Consider the following 21792-nt stretch of genomic DNA (forward strand, 5'->3'; position numbering starts at 1 on the left):
GGATGGCCATAGCAGAATAAAATGTTACCCGTCATTTACAGAAAGGCCTTACTGACCTGCGTGCACTAAGCTGTCAGCTCGGCCCTGACATTGTAGACACAATTATTCATTTTAATCTTTAAATAGAACCACATGAGAAAATCTAATCCTCCAATGTACTGTAGATGTGGTATATCCAGGGCATTGTACTTGCCTTACTTCTTATGCTGTCTTTACAGTTTTTATTATTATATGCAGGTACCTTGGGAGGACTTGCGCTACCTGTTTGGAGAAATTATGTACGGTGGCCACATAACTGATGACTGGGACAGAAGGTTATGTCAGACATACCTGGAGGAGTTTATGAGTCCAGCACTGGTAAGAGACATGGTATTATGTAAGATTTTGTCTTAATAAATTATCGCTGCTACTTTATTCCATGATTGTACTCTTTTTATGAACACTTATAGGGGATCTAGTAGAGCATTATGTGATCTATAAACCCAGATTATTGAAGCTTACAAAAAAAAAGGTGTTTGGGATACTGAAAGAAAAGTAACATTTGTTGGGAATAGAAGAGTCAGTTCTTTATAGGCAAGCAAGGACAGACAGGATCTAGTACCGATAAACCATGTGCACCAGCTCCCTAGAATGATATTCTCATGCCCGTGGGGTACAGGTTATATATTGTGGTAATACAAAAGTTGCAAAAACAAAAAGTCCTGTGTCTGCTGTAAACCAGCACAGGATTCTGATCCGCGATCTGGGTGATTTCCCCAACAGTCACCCAGCCTTAATAATGAAGATACTAAAAAGGGACAAATAGTATGATACCCAGGATATTGTATGGCTTCTTATTAAATGTGGAAAGGCTAAACAGATCAGAGAAAGGGTTAAACAACACTGAGCTGCCGAAAAGGTAGAATCCAGTCAAACCTTGTATAAAAAAGTGATTTTAGTGGTGTACATGTTTCGGAGATTAATCCCCTTCTTCCCGGGCAAAAAAAAACAAAACACATTTTGTCCTGAAGAAGATTAATCTCCGAAACGCATAAACCAATAAAATCACTTTTTTTTATATAGAAGATTCAACCGGATTCTACTTTTGCAAATACAATACTTTTGTGGCATGGTGTTGTTTAACCCTTTCTCTGATGTGCTTTGACTACATATATCGGGTTACTGCAGCAGCCACTACATGTTCTTACAGTGGTTGTGACTCTCACAACCTCCACAGGTGAGCCTCTGTGATGTGCCCTCACCCTATTGCTCTTCTTGGATAAGTGCCTATCTGCGTTTTTGTCTCCTACCTTTGGTTTTCTAGCAATGTGGAAAGGCTGTCATTTTGGCTATTGCTGTCGAGTTCATTCAATCCTTCACACTCCATTGAGTGCTATATTTTTACTATTCCTTTGGATGATTATTTTTGATAATTTCTCTTCTGATTTACATGTACAAAAGTAACAGAAAGTAGACTGGGTATTGGCCCTAACTGCTCAAAGCTGTTCATACAATTTATTTTATGTGACTTTGGTCACTAGGTATTGGCTTAGTAAGTATTATAAATGAATGAATGAAACATGTTCGTTTTTCAGAATTATCTCTCTATATGTTTTTTTTTTTTTTTCATTTAGCTTGACGGTGAGCTGACGTTAGCCCCAGGATTTCTGGCTCCACCAAATTTGGATTACATTGGTTACCATACCTATATAGATGATATGCTGCCTTCAGAAAACCCGGTTTTGTATGGATTGCACTCAAATGCTGAGATTGAATTCCTAACAGTGACTTCTGATAATTTGTTCAAGACAATACTAGAAATGCAGCCTAAAGATACCCTGATTGGTGAAGGATCAGGAATGACCTCAGAGGAGAAGGTACATAACTGATGTAGGCTACAGCTCTTTCCATTTATGCATAGATCCTATGTGATGATCTTGCCCTAAGTCTTTGTCCGTCTACAGGATTTTCTGCCTGTTCCTTGCAGACCATTCGTCAGTAGCTGAATTTCAGGTTAGGCTGTATTTCAGCCAACGAGCATGGCCATTTTCGATTTCCTGCTGATCTGTTCCATTTTTGGCTAGTGGTGTATAAGTGGCCGTGTTTTCACTAGGTGTCGGTACTTTACATTATTTTTTCAGATATAACCACAGGAAAAAAATGGAGAAAAAAAAAGGATCCAATGAATAAAAAGTGGCAAAATTTATTGAAAAGCAATTAAAAGTCCACACTAGTTAAAACTACAAAAAAAATCCAGATGTTTGTATGCAAGCAGCCGGGTAAATCATGTTAATATGTTCCAACCAATAATGGCAATTCAGGCAATTCATCATGTGGAGAGAGAGAGGGGTTTTTACATGAAGAATTGCCGTGGGCCATTTTTATTTTTTGAAAGGTACATATTAGCTTAGTCTAATTTCTGTATGTAAATACTTATGATTTACCTGGTTGATTGCTTACATTAATCTGGATTTCTTGTTCTTTTATTTATTTTGCACTTTTAATAGGTTTCCAAACATTTGCCATTTGTTATTAATTGGATCCTTTTTTTCTACAGTTTTTTTCCTGTGTTTATATTTTCCATATGTTTTGGAGGGGTCTTTATTAGGGATGATCAAATACCTCAAATATTCGGCTTTGCGAATATTTGTCGAATAGGTCGCCGCTATTCGACTATTCGTTAATATTCGATGCGCAATGTAAATCTATGGGAAACCCAAATAACAACTATTCGGAACTATTCGGGCTTCCCATAGACTTACATTGTGCATCGAATATTCGCATAGCGGCGACCTATTCGTTGGATATTCGCGAAGCCGAATATTTGAGGTATTCGATCATAGCTAGTCTTTACCCCTTTTTTTGATGTATTTTCTGAATGATTATAATATTTTTCTCATGCTACATTGCATGGGAGAGTGACACCTGCTTACAGCCAGGTACAGGATAACCAGGAGGCGGGGGGGATCGCTGATTTCCTGGGACACAGAGAGATCATCTCTTTATTTCCCAGCAGTAGTAACAATATAACACAACATTCCATTGGAGAACAAAATTGTGTAGGATGACACCTTAGGCCTCATCCAAACATCTTGTTTCATGTACGTGCTTGATCTGTGTCTTCCACAGATAGAACATGTACCCATTATGATCTATAGAGCTGTTCACGTCTGCATTTTTTTGCAGGCCATGTGTCCACACAAAAAAAGTCATGGACATACCGTATTTTTCAGACTATAAGACGCACTTTTTTTCCCCCAAATGTTGGAGGAAAGTGGGGGTGCGTCTTATAGTCTGAATGTAGCGTTGCGGGGAATGAGGGTGCTGTGGTGGAGCGGGTCATCGGCGGCACGAGGAGGCTGCAGCAGCCTGCCGTGACCACGTGGACCCGCTCATTTAATATGCACGCCCATCATCCGCCCATCATCTCTCAGCGCTAAAGCCAGCACTGACAGGTGGGCGGGGCGATGGGCGGGGAATGCGCGTATATTAAACAGCCTGCCCGCATGATCACCCCTGGCAACTACAGCATGGAGTGATCATGTGCAGCTGTATTCACTGCCCCCGCCCATCATCATCAGCGTGGGGTGCAGTGAATCAGTATAACTCGCCGGCCATGATCCCTGCAGCACCGCGATGTCCTCCTGTCTGCCGGCGGTGGCTGTGTGGAGACTAGCGGTGCTCACAGCGATGACGTCATCAATGTGCGCATGTGTCCACACGCAGCCGCCGCCGGCACAGACAGGAGGACATCACGGTGCTGCAGGGATCGTAGCCGGCTCCACATTTCAGCGCTGGTGCTGACACAGATGGGAGGAGAAGCGATGCTGCAGGGAGTGAGGTAAGGTGAGTATGAACGTTTATTTTTTTTTTTTTATGTGCCACAGGATGCGGGCCGTATACCAGGATGGGGGTGTATAGCAGGATGGGGGTATATGAGTAGGATGAGGGCATATAGCAGGATGGGGGTATATTATGAGCAGGATGGTGGTATATGAGCAGGATGGAGGTATATTATGAGCAGGATGGGGGTATATTATGAGCAGGATGGGGGTATATGAGCAGAATGGAGGTATATAGCAGGGTGGGGCCATATGCCAGGATGGGTTATATAGCAGGATGAGGCCATATGCCAGGATGGGGTATATAGCAGGATGTGGCCATATGCCAGGATGACGGTATATAGCAGGATGTGGGCTATACCAGGATGAGGGACATATACTGTATATACAAGGCAGGAGGATCATTACCAGGCTGGGGTACCTTAGTAGAGAATTTGGGGACATTACCCTCATAACAGTGTCAGCAGCAGATTCTCGCCCCATAACAGTGTGTCATGACCACATTTTTTGCTTAAAATTTTATTTTCCTCCTCTAAAACCAGGGTGCGTCTTATGGTCCGGTGCGTCTTATAGTCCGAAAAATACGGTATACCTGATTTTGATCTGTGTCATGGATCAAAATTACACATACAAGGTCTATGAAAAATTACTGACCACTCCAATTTTCATCTGTCTCCTGTCCATTTGTAACATTGTAATGGGCAGGAGAAGCTTCACAATATATTTATTTCTTTTTTTAAAAAATAGAAAATCACTGACCAAACACTGATAGTGAACACTGATATCCCGATTCCTGACCAAACACTGATGAAACTCGGACCATTTTTTTGCATATGACACTAATCACTGATATCCGAATGAGACCTTAATTTGCAGCTTCCTTCACTTGATTCCTATTAGGTTAAGAATGTAATTGATGAGATTTTGGAGAAGCTCCCAGAAGAATACAATTTACAGGAGATCATGCAGAAGACGACCGAGAGAAGTCCATACATCCTTGTCTGTTTCCAGGAATGTGAGAGAATGAACACCTTAATGAAAGAGATTCGGAGGTCTCTTAAAGAATTAGACCTTGGTTTAAAGGTACAGATTGGTTTAATAAAGTCATGTTTTATAACCTAAGATCAGATGAAAATAACATGTTTCTTCCCATCATTATAGGGAGAATTAACTATTTCCTCAGATATGGAGGCTCTACAACTTGCATTGTACTATGACAGTGTTCCTGACTCATGGACAAGACTAGCCTATCCATCAACATTTGGATTAGGGCATTGGTGAATATTATTTTTTTTATTGCCTATTATGATGTGTAAAGTATATTTCTGCAACATTGCGTTGAGTTTTGCATCTTATGGTCTCAGTATTGCCACCACATTGAGAAACATTGCATGCAGCGTTCCTCTCTGTTGCTGGATAGATGCACAGAGTAATTCTGGGTAATTGGATTACTTTAAGGGCTTGAGCAGATGGCTGTAGTTTTGGTCCTTCCATAAATCGGATAGCACTTGGATACAATGTAATTTATTGAGGCTGTCCAATTTTTTTTACTTGGACCGAGTGGTCCAAGAAAATAAATTGTAGCATTTGCCTCCGAGAATTGGATGGTATTCGGCCATTCACGTCTATGGATTCGTGAAAAAAATCCTAAAGCACTTGGATTGACACAATATAGAAACTGGAGAATATTTTTTAACTCTCCAGTTCCAAGAAAAACGGATCCTTCTCTGACTAACCCCTTCGCGACCACGAGCAGTAAAGTTACGTCCTATTTTTACGTGACTTAACCTCCAGGGACGTAACTGTACTGCCTAAAATCCATTTGATTGCTGTGGCCATAGCAACGGCTTTCAAATGATGTCCCCTACTGTTTCTCACAGTAGGGGACCTTTGCTTGACCCCAAGGTGGGTTGCATCGTCACCCCCCATCCACGCTCGCTATGATTGGCTGTTCAAATCTGAACTGCTAATCACAGCTATTGCACTGTTTTGGGCTAAAAAAAATGCCCCAAACAGTGCGATCCTGAGAGATCCAGCTAAGATGTGCTGCAGATCATAGATGGAGATCAGCAGACTCGGCTCCCCCTTCGCTGCAGCACTGTTTGGAGTGAACGTGCTATGACGCGCAATCGCTTCAATCAGCGTGCAGGGTGGGCGGTCTGACCTGGGGGTGACCGCCCTCCCCAGGCTTGTTTTGGCCTTGAGAGCTCTCCCCCAGCATGTCTGCGGCGTGCAGTGATGGTACTTGTAGTACATCACCGCTTCCTGATCTTGCTGCTGCTGTAAGTATTGCCCCTACGTGCTCCTATGCTGACCCTGCGCACTTCCAATCTGTCCCCTCTGCCCCCTGTCGGCTGATCTGACCCCCCACCCATCTGCCCCCTCCACCGCCCGCCAAACTGCCAGTCCCTCGATCTGCTCTCCCTGCATTCTCTCCTCCTGTGGTCGGTGTGATCTCTCACTCGGATTCTGCTGTCCCCCCACCAACGTCCCCTGCCTGCTGCCACGGGTTGTCAGAGGTCTGCGTGCAAGGTCCCATTGCACCTGCCTCCATTGCTGGGTCCTCGCTGAGCCATCTTTTTTACTGCCTGCTCCTGTAATAAGCCATCTATCTTTCTGCCTGCTATAACTCCTGCAGTTCCTCTGTTCAGTAATCTTCTTGCTAATACTCTGGTCATGTGAGTATAATTTTTTTTTTTTTTTTGCACCGCATCCGTGTTCATCCTGCAGCGGCCGAGCGCTGATCGGAATGCACATCACGGATCTGCATCCGTGCTCAATTTTGGGCACATCTTTTTTTTTTTCTTTTTGTTCGTGTCCCCGTCACTTTTTGCACTTTATCCATGTGCGTCCTGCTGCGGCCGATCAGTGATGCACATCACTGCTCAGTATCCGTGTGTTTGACGTAAAATGACGCTCCTTCCCTTACGAGCTCTGCCGTGCATCCAAACAAGTGATTTCCACCACATATGAGGTACTGGCGTACTCAGGAGAAATAGCACAATAAATTTTATGGTGCATTTTTTCCTGATTCCTTTGTGAAAAAAAAAAGCTACAAGGTTGAAGTAACAATTTTGTGGTAAATTTAAAAAAATTCTTTCACAGCTCAACGTTATCACCTTCTGTGAAGCCCGTGGGGGTTCAAAGTGCTCACCAAACAGCTAGATCAATTCCTTGAGGTCTAGTTTCCAAAGTGGGGTCACTTGTGGGTGAGCTCCACTGTTTAGGCACCTCAGGGGATCTCCAAATGCAATATGGCGTTCACTAATGATTCCAGCTAATTTTGCTTTCCAAAATTTAATGGCGCTGTGCGACCAAACTATTGATTTCCACCACATATGAGGTATCGGCGTACTCAGGAGAAATTGCACAATACATTTTATGGTGCATTTTTTCCCGGTTCCTTTGTGAAAAAAGCTACATGGTTGAAGTAACAATTTTGTAGTAAAAATCTATATTATATATATTGTCATGGCTCAACGTTATCAACTTCTGTGAAGTCCCCGGGGGTTCAAGGTGCTCACCAAACATATGAGGGATCTGCATACTCAGGAGTAATTGCACCATAAAATTTATGGTGCATTTTTCCTAATACCCCTGTGAAAATGCAAAGTTTTATGGGTAAAAGTGACATTTTTGTGTACAAAAGTAAAATTTTTAATTTTTTTCCTTCTAAGGGGTTAATAAACTTATTGGATGTAGTTTTGAGCAGTGTGAGCGGTGTAGTTTTCAGAATGGTGTCACTTTTAGGTATTTCCTGTCACCTAGGCCTCTGAAATTCACTTCAAATGTGATATAGCCCCTAAAAAAAAAATGGTCCTGCAAATTTTGTTGTAAAAATTAGAAATTGCTGATGAACTTTGAACCCTTATAACTTAACAAAAAAAAAATTGTTTTGAAAATTGCGCTGATATAAAGTAGACGTGTGGGAAATGTTATTTAGTAACTATTTTGTGTGACATCACTCTTGTATTTATGGGCATAAAATTTCAAAGTTTAAAAATTGCAAAATTTTCACAAATATACAGAAGGAATATCGCTCTAAATTTACCATTGTCATGAAGTATAAATGTCATGAAAAAAAAACAATCTCAGAATCACTGGGATCCATTGAAGCGTCCAGAGTTATAACCTGTGAAAGCGACACTGGCCAAAATTGCAAAAAATGGCCTGGTCAGAAGGGTGTTTTAGTGGCCGATGGTGAAGGGGTTAAACCCTGATCAGTTTGATTTGCACAATCAGACCGTTTTTCTCGGGTAAAGAAAATACGGTTGTGTGCACTCAGCCTAAGGGTATGTGCACATAGTCTCTTTCATGTGGCCAAAAACTTCCGTTTTGTTTTTTGTTTTTTTTTTAAAGCAGAGGATGCTTCAGAAATCTCTCCCTTTCTTTGAATTTTTTTTGTTTCCTGTGCGCATTTTCAATATTTTTCACTACAAGCGGTTTGGTGGGTTTTTTTTCCCAAGTATGTTGTTTTTGAACTGACATTTTCTGGCCTTTATTTTAACTCCATTCAACCAAGAAGAAACCACTTCAAATAAAATCGGCTGACAAAACATAAAAAAAACAAAACACCTAGATGTTTTCCTGGCCTTCTTTAAATAGTAACTACACTTTTTTTCATATATTAATAGTAGAAGTGGAGATAAGAAACTTTGTAATATATCTTCTTAGAGAAAAATGCCTCCTTGCGTATCACTCACTTTTCTCCCCCACTGATCATTAACTCAAAGTCAAATCTGTCTTTCCTAAAGAAACAAATGCCTGCTGTCTATAGAAATCTATGGAGAGTGGATAAGGAAAGAGCTGAAGAGAGAGAGAAGCAAAAAACACAGAGAAACTGCTATGGTTTCTAATGCAGAGGGAAAAACTGCTTAAAATGCAGGATATACAATGACCAAGTAGTTTTATTCCTCTTTTACACGTGACAGCCTGTACTGAAAAGTAACCTAAAAGTGCAAGTAGAACGTTTTCCAAACAGCACTTCAGTAATTTCCTTCATATTCTTTCATTTAACAGGATTAATGATCTTTTATTGAGATGCCGTGAACTGGACATGTGGACACAAGACCTGGTGTTACCGGCAGTGGCGTGGCTCCCAGGATTTTTCAATCCACAGTCATTTTTGACTGGTAAATATTACAAAATTAGTGATTTTTTTTTTTTTTTTTTTAATGACCTGTTGTAAATTTTATTTTAATCTCCTTCGTTTGTGCAATTAAAATGCTTCTATAGTGGTTTGTTTAATAAAGAGTTAGATTGGCTGATGGCGGTCATTTAATAGGCCGACCGCACTCACTCAGCTAAAAGTGATTAACTTGTTCGTTCTTTGCCCTTAGAATGCCATTGTTTCCGGCAGCACATGTTCTGTTTACATAGGACAATGTGCTGCCGAAAATAATTTTTTAAGCAAGCTTAAAAATCATTTCACCCTACAAACAAGCTGATCGCCAGCCTAATTAAACAAGACAATTATCAGGAAATAAGCATTGCCAGGTACACTCATTCCCGCTAATCAGCCAATGTGAATGTTCGTTTAGACTGTTCACCAGGTACACCAAAATTGTCCATCAGTGTGCTCTGATGTTTTCTTAAAGGTACATTGAAAACCATATGAATACAGTTTTTAGTATGGGATGCTATTTTTCCATAGCGGAAGTCTGTCCTACGTATGTGATTGAAAAACAAATCCGTAAGGGAAAGGTCACAGAAACAGCTCTCTGTAGGCTGTATTGGCACGCCCCACACAATAGGAATGAAAACTTAAGAAAAAAGGGACTTAGAGTGCCACATACCATAATAAATAGAACCCAAATCATATTTCATGCATATAAAAGAAGTTTTATTAACAACAAGAAATACACAGGGGTCACAAGATAATATGTAAAAATATCTATAAATATCATGGGATCAGAAGAAAGCGTAATGAGAGAAAAAAAAAAAAGGCACAGGGCATTCCCTTTCAAAGTTGGTAAAAAAAAGTAGTATTTGTATTGATATCAAAAGACCTGAGTGGAGCCGGTGCCTATGCTTGCTCCCACTAGCCAGTTTCCTACTCCACACTGGTGAGGGGCAAATACCCCGAAACAGCTGTCTGTGGATGGATACCATGTTTTGGCATAGGTGGTTTCCTTGACTGGAGACTGCCCTTCCCGTGGTTGTTCCTTTCCAGGGAAAGACCTGGTTAGTTACCTGCCAGCGTTGAGAAACATGTGATGGTGTCTCTGCGGCTTCCTTGTTTTGCCTATGCTGGCATAGGCACCGTCTCCAGACTTTACCTTCTCTTCCCCCTTATGAAGCCCTAGCGAGACGCGTAGGGGAGTGTTCATTCACTTCTTTAGTACCTGATGGGTGAGTATCATTTTGTGTGGTTTTAGTGCTCTCCACTTCTTGGAGGTATTTTCTATCCCTGATGCATACTTGTGCACTTTGTATAATGACTTTTGTCTTATGGGATGCACTCCACACCCTGACTAGGTGAACCCACTCAGGTCTTTTGATATCAGTACAAATACTACTTTTTTTACCAACTTTGAAAGGAAATGCTCTGTGCCATTTTTCGCTCTCCTCATTACTCTTTCTTCTGATCCCATGATATTTATAGATATTTTTACGTATTATCTTGTGACCCGTGTATTTCTTGTTGCTAATAAAACTTGTTATATGCATGAAATATGATTTGAGCTCTATTTATTATGGTATGTGGCACTCTAAGTCTCTTTTTTCTTAAGTTTTCATTCCTACGTATGTGATTGTATGGCATGTTTGCATACATTGAGCCCATTTGTGTTTCTGCATGATATGAACAGGGGAATAAGCTGGTCACTTTAGGGTACTTGCACACATCCATGTCTATTTCTATGTAAAACGGTCTGTTTCTTTTTTTCTCATATATCATCCATATTTTTTCAGTGTTGCATTTGTTTTTAAATACTGGAGCAGCTAGACTGTCTGAAGTTTTAGGTATCCATTGAAAATGGATCAATTAACAAAGGATGGAACACTGAAGTGAAAAATACCTCTTCCATTTTTTTTTTATCCTCTTCCAATGGGTCCTCAAACTTTAATGGCAAAGTCTGATCCACAAAGCATATCAGAATAGGACACACGGATCTGCATATATGGATCAATAATATTCTGTGGAGTCCATGTCAAAAGAAAAAAAAACAGCTCACCTGCAAGACGTGCACGGATCAGAAAAATAAAACCCATAACAGGGAACAAACAAAAAGGAAAAGGATCCAGCACTGAAAATTAACTCATTTAATGCATATTAAAAATACAAACTGTGAACATGGAGGAGACAGACAAGACACCTGAATCTGGTTTACATTTTTCGAGGAATGTCTTAATCATAACCATGGTTATGATTAATAGCTTGTTCCTCGAAACATGTAAACAAGATTCAGGTGTCTTTTTGTCTGTCTCATCCATGTTCACAGTTTGTATTTTTAATATGCATTAAATGAGTTAATTTTCAGTGCTGGATCCTTTTCCTTTTTGTTTGTGGAGTCCATGTGCTATACATAAAAAAATATAAAATGGACAGCAAGCAGGTGTGTACAACACGTGAGACTCCTTTTCAGCAGGATTGCGCCACCATCTAATGTAAACGAGAGCCTCTCAACTGCCCCCGATGACCAAGTCAAGCATGTATATGTACGGGTTGTGGGGAGTTTGTAGGCTGAATGAGTGATTCACAGCTATATATGTATACATATTAATCACTTGGATGCGTTTTAAAAGAAAAAAAATTTCTATGCTAAAATCTTATATATGTATTCCCACTATTTACTGCTGGAGCTCGTATGTCACGGACTTTATTTACGATCAGGTCAGAGCGCTGTTGACATGACAAAAACTCTTCCTCCTGTGATAAAACAAACACTCAGGGAAATTTGTTCCCTCACACAAACAAGCAGCTGAGAGTTTCTGCCGTGTCACCAATATATTCACTTATACTTTCGCTCTTGGCCAAGAGCTGTGAATGCGTGATCATGAGCTGCAAGACCTCTACATGGACAGACACAGCAAACGAGTTCATAGCAAGGGCACATTTATAAGATTATCTTGGAACAGGAACATTTTTTTTTTATTTTTATAAAACAGCCAATTGTGGAACATATTACTATTACAAAGTGTATTTTATTTGTGGGACAACCCCTTTAAGATTTTTATTTGAAGGTTGTTTATTCTCTTCTTAGCAATTATGCAGAGCATGGCCAGGAAGAACGAATGGCCGCTAGATAAAATGTGCCTGACTGTTGACGTTACCAAGAAAACTAAAGATGACTTTGGCCACCCTCCTCGAGAAGGCGCTTATATTTATGGACTTTTTATGGAAGGTAATTGGAAAGTATACTATATAGTAGAAACAAAAGACAATATCTCATGGTAAATTATATTAGTGTGACAGTAAATAATCAGCATCTCTTGAGCCGACCGTGACAGGTGCATAGAATTACAACCTGTCACTCTCAGACCAGGAGTGATGCCTAGGATTGGAGTGAGAACGTGCCAAATAAAGTGAATGAATATTCAGCCTTATCCCATTGTAACTCCGTCCACCACACAGAGTCCTGCATGGGCATCCATACTCAATGCCTTCTGTAGAACCGATACAGCCAGCCTGAGGATCACATCGCAATCCTAAGCGAATCTCCTCAGCTAAATTAACAGCTGCATAGACACACATGCTGTTACACTTAGTGGAGAGTTGCCGAGGATTGGGATGTGATCCTCAGGCTGGCTGTACCGGTACTACAGAAAGCATTGAGTGCGGGTGTCCATGCAGGACTGAGTGGTGGGCGGGGTTACAGTGGGATGAGGCGGAATATTAATTCACTTTATTGATGGCGCGTTCTCCAATCCTCGGTGGCACTCCTGGTCGGAGAGTGACAGTGTGTATTTCTATGCAGCTGTCACTGTCAGCTCAGGAGAGATACTGAGGATTGTGGTGCAATCCTTGGGCAGTGATACACTATAGCAGGCATGGAGTGTGGGTGCAGGGTTCAGGGAGGTATTACAGTCACTGTCAGCTCAGGAGAAATACTGCTAATTGTAGGGCAATAATACAGCAGGCATCGGGGGCTCAAATCTAAGACATCCCCTGAAAATAATGCATTTTTCAAAGCAAAAAAAAAAAAGAGTCCTTGTCTCATTTTTTGGGACGAACTCAGGAGGAAGGTTTTTCCAAACACCGCGTGGAACTAACCACAATTCTTCTGTGCATGTAGGTTTCTACAAATTCTTCACTTTTCATGTAATCCCAGACTTGATGTTGAGAGCAGGGCTCTGCGGGGGACAGATAATCATTGAAGACTCACTGTTCTTTTTAACACTGAAAATAGTTAGGGCTCGCTCATATTATAAGAATGTGTGCTGTTCGTGTGTGGCACAGATGGACCCATTATAGCTAGTGTGCTGATGCACATGGCCAATGGTTTATGGGGGGGGGGGATAGCAGCATGGACCATTTTGGTCTGATTTATGGACCATACAAGCCATGTAAATTACCAGGCATCTCTTATCTATGAACAAATGAGTATTTAATTCCTTCTCAAGGGAAAGTGTTAACTCAAAGGTCAGTGCGTATAGAAAATGGATCTACTCAAATTTATATATAGACCCATTAATTGTGTGTTCAATACACCAACAGAAACCCATTGTGTCTGAAAGCATCATGCAAAAGACAAAATTGATGCCTGTGTTATATTGCATAATGGATACGACAGTCACATACACATCTCAAAGATCACACCACAGTATTAAGGAGAAAGATGTTTTGATGAAATGTTTATTTAGTATTGAAATGTCTGTACAGAGCATTTTACAGTATTTGTCTCTGTTTAGGTGCTCGCTGGGACATGCAGACCGGAGTCATTTCTGAAGCACGTCTCAAGGAGCTGAATCCTTCCATGCCGGTCATCTATGTGAGAGCGATTCCAATTGACAAACAGGATCTGAAGAACATGTATGAGTGTCCCCTGTACAAAACCAAAATTAGAGGCCCCACTTATGTTTGGACATTTAATCTTAAAACCAAGGAGAAGTCGGCTAAATGGGTCCTGGCTGGCGTAGCATTGTTGCTTGCAGATTAATTATTTACCAAAATGTTTACAGTTTAGGACCAAGTTCACACAAGACTGTTTTTACTTTTTTTTTCTCTAATCCAAAGTAAAAAAAGAGACGATACTAAAAGAATAAGTATACAAAGGAAACAATTTTTTTTGCATTTCCTCATTGGCCAGAGTAGATACATTAAAAACTGCTGTCTGTGAACCTGGCCTTTAGGACTTTTCAATACATGGCCCTGGCCTGCAATATACATTGTCATGCTCTTTGGAAATCGCTTCCATTTTGATGAAATTAGTAACAAAAAGTATTATGTTTTCTGTGCTGGAGTACAGGCAATAATTCATCTCCCTTTCATATAAAAATCTTACAAAATATAGAAAACTCTAAAAAGAACATACAGTGAAACATTCAAGGTTATACAGCAGGTCGTATCCATTAGGATGAAGAGAAAAATATACAAAAAAGTGGCAGAAGTTACAAATAAAAAACTAAGCAATTACAGCTATATCATCAACCAGTGCAGGGTTAGAACTGGACTGTGAGTAATCAATAAAATCCCCTAAGATTTAAAAAAAAAAAAAAAAAAACAAAAAAAAAACAGCCTAGGCATATAATAAAACTCAGCTAGTGCCTCCCTAAAATTTCTATTGAACCCTATGTGGAAGACATAGCAAAACAAATAATTTTGAGAGACAATATCTGACTACAGTAGCTATAAGGCATTGGGAACACCTTTTTTTTTTAAACTTTTGATATTTTGCTGATTAATAAGGTGCTAAATGAAATATTCACTTCTATTCAATTATACTAGAGCTGAAAACACATTATCCGGTGACTCCCACAGCCGCTCACTTTTGCGCTGAAGTGTTGCCAATGACGTTACGCCCCACACCTGCAGAGAGTGCATGCGCCAAGAGAGCTGCGCAGGTTGTACAGTTATTAGCACACAAAAGTGAAGTGTCTGTGGGAGGCACCGGAAACCCCCTTAATAAACACGTGACAAAGCCACAAGATCCATTCGTGGCCGGCCTGCCTGCAGGATGCATTCAATATCATTTTTTACAGTCTTAGCAGTCAAAGGTTCAAGCTCTATGAGGGGGCAGCTTCACTCATCCTCAGCCAATCGTTTTTGTAAGCTGAAAAATAAAAATGTAAAAATTGTGATTTACTGTAAAATCTGGATAATCATTCAAGTGTAAAAATGTATTTACGTATTATATTTACTGATTTATCCCAATAGTTTGCAATAAATTTAAAAGGTATTTAAAAAAACAATGTATTATAATAAAATTGTTTCAATATTATAAATTGTAGATGTTTGATTCTAATAATCCTCAGAGCAGGGCTCGAGAATTCTGCAAAGCTTCAATGCATTTTGATAAAGCCCAGCTCTGTTCCTGCTGTAAGATAGCCACCAGATACATCATGGAAGAAAGATATGCATGACACAGAGATTTGTATGACACGGGCTGGCTTTACAAGCAATAAGAGAGAAGGGTGGGACTGGCTGCTCGCATAGCCCCACCCTGGGGCAAGGTATGGTGGATATAAGAAAGATCACGTGTATGATTAGCTGTCTGTGTATGGAGGAGAGATGGCTCCAAACTGGGACTTGTGAAGTGGACTACTACTGAAATACAGTTGTTTGGACTGTGTGCTCTGTTTGGCCTGCACTGAAAAGACATTTATTTCCCTGTATTTGCATTATGGAGTTTAAATAAAATGTCTAGGTGTTTGTTTGTTTTTTGTTTTGTTTTTTTTAACGTCTCCCGTGCCTACCACAACCACCACCGAGTGAGTCGAGATCTCTACACTGTATATAAGAGGGAATAATTACATTTACTGTACAGTGATGTTCTATAACTATAAAGAAATTAGGGCATTTTTATAGATACAAGTAGGCCAGTTGTGTCTGGAACTGCACTGGAAAGAAAATAGTGAACACTGTATTATTCACTTCTACCTACAACTGTACTTTACTGCTCACCTTTCAAGATATTCTTTGACGTTGTCGTATCCAGAAAACTTTGCCAAATGAATAAGCATCCCCGTGGCACAGCGACCATCTCTCTTACGACAGTAGCTGCAATTACAGATGTCACGACAAGGAGGACAAATCCATTCCTATGAGAAAGGCAAAAAGTTTGCCTAAAAGCGTGGACATTGTGGGTAGATTCACACATTTTTTTACCAGTTACATAAGTCACACTGAAATGTTGCAACAAAATTAAGTACAATGTTAATAAATGGGGGCTTCATGAACTCTTATAAAGGAAAAACCTGGTGACAGGGTCCCTTTAAGTTGCGGCCACCGCCAGTGAGCCTTTATATACGGCATTCTAGAATACTGTATATAAGAGCCCAGGCTGCTCTGTATAACGGAGAAAACATCTTTATTATACTCCCCTAGGGGGCGGTCCGTTCCTATGGGAGTCACTGGTTTCTGATCTGGCACTTCATCTATCCTGTGCATCCTCCTTCCCAGCCCCGTGTGCATGACACGTCCTATGTCATCTACACAGAGGTCACCATTACGCTCCTGCGCACTTTGATCTGCACTGAATGTATTGTAATGCGCATGCGGTCTTTGTCCTCGCCTCGCGCCTGCACAATACAGTACTTTGCTCTGCTCTCAGGAGGGCAGATGAAAGTGCGCATGTGGAGGAGCGCAATGCTGGCCTTTGTGTGGATGACTTAGGATGAGTCAACCATGGAAGTCTGGAAAGGAAAACTGCGACTGCACAAGATAGAGGAGGCACCGGACCAGAGAGCAGTGATGCACATTGGACCCGTCCGCCCCCCAGGTGAACATAATAAAGGTCTTTTGTACGTTAGAGAGTGGCCCAGGCACTTATATACAGTATTCTAAAATGCTGCATATAAGGGCTCACTGATGGCGGTCGCAACTTATAAAAAGGGAAAAAAAAATCTGATGACTGGCTCCCTTTAAGAATGCTGTGGATTTTTTAATCTGCATTATCCGCATGTGTATTGGAAATGCAGATGATCGTTTTCACGTATGGTGAAATTAATGGCTACATTTCATACTAAAAATAAAAGCCCACATATAAAACAAAACCATGCAAGTTTGAGTAAATTCTCACACTGGTGCTTTTTATGTAATGTGTGAACCAAACCTTAAAAAGCCAACTAATATATTAACACCCAGAAATCCTGTCTGCAAATTGAGATTCTTGTTTTGCTTTTATCCTAAGTCACGTGGCAAGGCTCTTTTAAAGAGTTGATATTGACTTTTAGAATTGCTACAACCAAGGTGCTAGATGTCCTCTTCCACTCTGAAGAGGCAATTTATATAACTAATAAAAAAAAGTAATAAAAGTGATGAGGACAATTACGATGGTAAAGGGAACTTGTCATGTAAAAAAAAAAAATGTTAATGTTATAAATGTGCCCAGCCACTGCCATGAAAACTCGTCTACCTGGAAGAAATTAACTTTTTTTCCTCCAAGCAGTCTCTGGCTTTCAATCACAGAGGCATGGCTTCAATCATCACTCAGTACATAGTGAATGACGGCTGTAACCGAGCCCCCAGCACTGACTGACAGCCAACTCTGTACTGAGAGAACCTCTACTGATTGAGCCCACCTCCATAATGTCCTTGCTGCTGTAAATGCCTGCAATTTCACTCTTAATACACCAAGTGAACAAATGGGGACTCCAAAAAGGAACATTTCCTCTATTAAGTAGGATATGCATGGAGTTAATAAGCAGGTGAGAGAACCAAGTTCTGCAGAAGATAAAATTCCTCCAATAACCCGGGCTCTTAGAAAGGCAGTGTATGATAGCAAAGTCGATGACCTGGAAAATAGGTCTCGCAGACATAACCAGTGCCTCATCGGAGTCCCTGAGAAGGCGTAAGACAGAAATCCTGCAGATTACTTTGAAACGTGGTTCCCCAAGGTTCTGGGAAGAAATATGGTCTCATTCTTTGCAATTGAGAGGGCACAGAGTCCCTAACCACCCTCATCTACCTGGGGCACACCATGTTCCATCCTCATGTGGCTCTTACATCGTTAAACACTAAGATTCTACTCTTTGGATAGCTAGCGATTTTAATTCAACAGATGGAAGGGCTCCATTTTTCAAGATTTCTTGGCTGATGTGCAGCAAAACAAAACAAAAAAACAAAAAAAAAAAAACGGAGAATCGCCCAGGGGATATGTTCACCAACAATAATATGGTGACGGATATGGACATCATTTCTTGGGATGTGTGGATGAAGTCAACTAAAAAAAATGCACAGTTTTTACAGATCTACAACAATTTCAGCCAGCTTGATTATGCATTTTTGAAACACATTTGGTGAAAAAAAGAAGAAAAGAAGTGCATAGTACTAGCCTGAAGCTGGACAATGGGGTAATAGTGATATTATAAATGTATTATACCTATACAGTATATACATAATATAACAGCTTTTAATAAAGGGCTGGATGATTTCCTCAGTATACACAACATTGTCGGTTATAAAGGATTTAGAGACAAATATATAATTGGTGGAGGAAGGTTGAACTAGATGGAGCTAGGTCTTTTTCAACCTATAACTATGAAGCATCCAATGTTGGGCAAGATTTTTAAGGTCTGGGACAGAGGCAACCATTTGCTTAGGATCACTGGATGCATGGAATATTTACCCTTCTGGCATAATCCAGATATACAGACATACAGAATCTTCTAGACTATAAGGAGCGTTAGGAGAGGTGTTTTGTAGTATCTGGGCCACAAAATATACAATACTCAAGAGTTTTGAAAAAGTTCAATAGGAGTTTGTGGTCCCGCAGAGATCCTTTTACCAATACGTGCAGCTAAGGCATGCATAAGGGAGGCAGGTAAGCCTGTCTAATACCAGCATTGAACATGTATCTACGCTTCGTCAGTTGGTCATGTCGGAATCTTCCACATGCCTTACCTCCATGTTATATAACACATTCTTGTCGGCACACTTAATTAAACTTCCTTTACAAATGAGAAATAAATGGGAAAGGGATTTGGACTGATATATTGCAACAAACACCTATGCTATCACTATCTGGGGGTCAGAGATTGTCCAAAATCTAGAAACTTCATAATGTACATGGAACTCAAAGCCTCTTATCTAATATATAAAGGTAGGTGTGTGTGTGTGTGTGTGTGTGTGTGTGGGGGGTGTGTGGGGTGTGTGGTGTGTGTGTGGGGTGTGTGTGTGTGTGTGTGTGTGTGTGTGTGTGTGTATATCCGGGATTGGCATCTGCACCGTCGCAGCTACAGCCACAAAATTTTGCACACTCACACGTCTGGACGCCGAGAGCATCATAGGCTATGTTGTGAGGCGAAATTTTAACCCCGCGCATTCCAATTTACCAATCAATCAATTTTGCCCTTTTCTACATAATGGAGAAAAATTGAAACGAAAATCCACACCGTCGCATTTACAATCACGAAATTTTGCACAGACACCTCATGTGACCCAGGGAACATCGTAGACTATGTTTTGACAGGAAAATGTAACCCCGCGTTTTACAGTTACGCTCCAAAAAAACATGCCTCCATTAAAGTAAATGGAGCCTGGAACTACAGGTTGTTAGTAGGAGCTGTGAGTGGTTGCTATAGGAACAAAAGACATTCATAGTATAAGAAGCTTATATGTGAGGTAATAAGATGTCTGTGGGGAGACGGGGAAAGAGACAGACCACGGGGAAAGAGGCAGACAGAGCACATTACTTGGCCAATTTAGTTAAATCTGTGTGGAATATCTGGGGTGTTGAAATATATGTTGTAAAATGCTTCTATTAGCTTAGTTTTTGCCTTTTAATAATTACATTTCTATGTATTTGTTTTGTGGTTTTTGTGTGCAGAATACATTTTTGTTAATTATTAACCCGGGCGAAGGCGGGTAGTACAGCTAGTTAGTGTTATTGTTCATCTATATTGTGAAGGGTCTTCCTGATTTGGCTCGGATTTCTGCTGCACAGATTAACCAGGATGATTAAATGACATGATGAAAGGTTTTGTGGGAAATATAACGTGACTATTGTTTGTAACCCTCTTTTTTTTTTTTTACTCTCCGAATCCAACTGCTTGTGATTTACAAGATGAAATCTTGTTTTATAAAAGTGAACCTGTTTTAAAGAAAATTTAAAAAAAAAAAAAAAAAAAAAAAAAAAAAAAAGGGCAGAGGCTGCTGGGGGGAAAAATGATTATTTCTTCCCAGTGGCCAGACTTTCAAAGCTGCAAAGCTTTAGAACACTATTAGCCTGCAGATTAACCATATAGATGAAGGTTAATTGCAATTTTTTTTTTACATGATAACAGGTTCACTTGTGTTCTGGTGTTCATGTGCTAAATAAATCTAAAGCTGTATTGTGGCTGACTGGTCTTATTACAAGGTCAAAGCTTTGCTTATAGGATAAGTGATTTATCTCTTTTCCTGGTCACACATTACGTACAGGGTCCAAAAGTGCCTCCCGCACATCTTCACCATATCGATTTCTTAAACATGGTCCACAAAACTGCCCTCTAACTCCACCACAGCCAGGATTGCGACAGAAGGTTTTCGTATCCGTTGTTTTTTGGCGACACTGATGACAAGTACTTCCCTAGAAATGGGCACAAAAGTCACAATTAAACTACAAAAGTGAACGGTCAAGATACACAGGGCAAGCGCTAATTTTTCTGTGCCGCACACAAATGACATTTTTGAAATCCTCTTCCCCATCTTGACCCATGAGAATTGGCCAATTTAAACCAACTGGACAGCTGAGATAACCATTGGATAGTACGAATACTCTAAAGAGTAACTAAATATAAAATTATTTTTATTATTCTAAATAGCATTCAAAGTTGTTATAGTTTGCAAATTACTTTGATAGTTGGCTTAGTCTTGAAAAAATAAATAAAAAAAAAAAAAAGTATCTCTATGGCCGCCAAACCAATGCTAATTTCTTAGTCTCCTGTCTGGTGCTGAAGAGGAGAAGAGGGGTTAACGCCGCACTACCGCCAATAAAGAAAATCGACAATATAGCTATTGTTAATTCTTGCTTGGTCCTGAAAAGGGGACTGGATCCCTGAAACGCGTTGGCCAAGGGTATAAAAATGTATTACTAATCAACAATTTTCCTTATCGACAGAAACCCCGCTTCTCCTCTCCAGCACCGAATATCAACCCACGTGGGGCTGCAGCAGCCGCTATCATCTTTTAAGTCTTCATAGGGGTTGTGACTGTCACCACCCTACTAGGTGAGTGTTATTCCTTATACACCACTATTTTTAATCTGGTAAGACATTTGCGCTCTCTTTCCTTAGTCTTTTAGTCTCCTGTCTGGCTTTTCTGTACTCAGTTACTATCCACTGGAAGTACGCACTATGGCAGTGGAGGGAAAGATACCTTAGGAGTATGCTTGCTCCCCTACGCTCCTCCCCTTTCTCCTTCTAGAGTGCACACACAAGCTTTATCAGCTCAAGTGAACAGCCCCAGTAAGGGAGTTAGGCAAATGTTTATATGTGATGAAAAGCAGAGAAAACCAAATCTCATTAAAGCTGGCAATACATGTTATACATATTGAAATATACATGTAGCTATTATTTGTGAAGAGCCAGGCACAGGGCGCCATACACCTTAGGAGTATGCATGCTCCCCTAGTATTGAGGTACATGCTCCTTTCAGCCCTCAGGAGTATCGTGCTTGTGTTCTGCATAAATCCTGCCATCAGCAGAAAATCCTTCAGCACAGTTGTACGCAGCACTAGTGAGATTAGACAGCAGTGCTGTGCAACTCAGAGCCCACTGCATAGTAATGGAGTATAGAAAGCTGCCACTTAGAGGAAAGTTTTTTGCAAGACTGAAGTAACTTGCTTAATAAATTGAACTGCAAGTTTAAATAACTTAATGCTGGCTAGAA

The 21792-nt window shown here is 40.4% G+C and overlaps 2 protein-coding genes across 3 annotated transcripts in view; one reads left to right on the forward strand and one right to left on the reverse strand.

Annotated features, from left to right (window-relative positions):
- DNAH11 (dynein axonemal heavy chain 11) overlaps positions 1-15518 on the forward strand; it is a 498772-nt gene extending 483254 nt beyond the window's left edge. The window contains exons 76-82 of the mRNA XM_075315388.1: positions 238-357; positions 1614-1856; positions 4722-4904; positions 4983-5098; positions 8841-8953; positions 12026-12166; positions 13674-15518. Of these exons, the coding sequence (XP_075171503.1) occupies positions 238-357; positions 1614-1856; positions 4722-4904; positions 4983-5098; positions 8841-8953; positions 12026-12166; positions 13674-13921 (1164 nt within the window). The 3' untranslated portion in view covers positions 13922-15518. The remainder of the gene's footprint in view (positions 1-237; positions 358-1613; positions 1857-4721; positions 4905-4982; positions 5099-8840; positions 8954-12025; positions 12167-13673) is intronic.
- Positions 13609-21792, reverse strand: part of CDCA7L (cell division cycle associated 7 like) — a 161178-nt gene continuing 152994 nt past the window's right edge. For both annotated transcript variants that reach the window (XM_075315390.1, XM_075315389.1), the window contains exons 7-9: positions 20342-20491; positions 15886-16022; positions 13609-15034 (exon numbers count right to left, since the gene is read on the reverse strand). In XM_075315390.1, the coding sequence (XP_075171505.1) occupies positions 15004-15034; positions 15886-16022; positions 20342-20491 (318 nt within the window). In that variant the 3' untranslated portion in view covers positions 13609-15003. The remainder of the gene's footprint in view (positions 15035-15885; positions 16023-20341; positions 20492-21792) is intronic.

The sequence above is a fragment of the Anomaloglossus baeobatrachus genome, chromosome 6 (assembly GCF_048569485.1).
Source record: "Anomaloglossus baeobatrachus isolate aAnoBae1 chromosome 6, aAnoBae1.hap1, whole genome shotgun sequence".
Taxonomy (NCBI): domain Eukaryota; kingdom Metazoa; phylum Chordata; class Amphibia; order Anura; family Aromobatidae; genus Anomaloglossus; species Anomaloglossus baeobatrachus.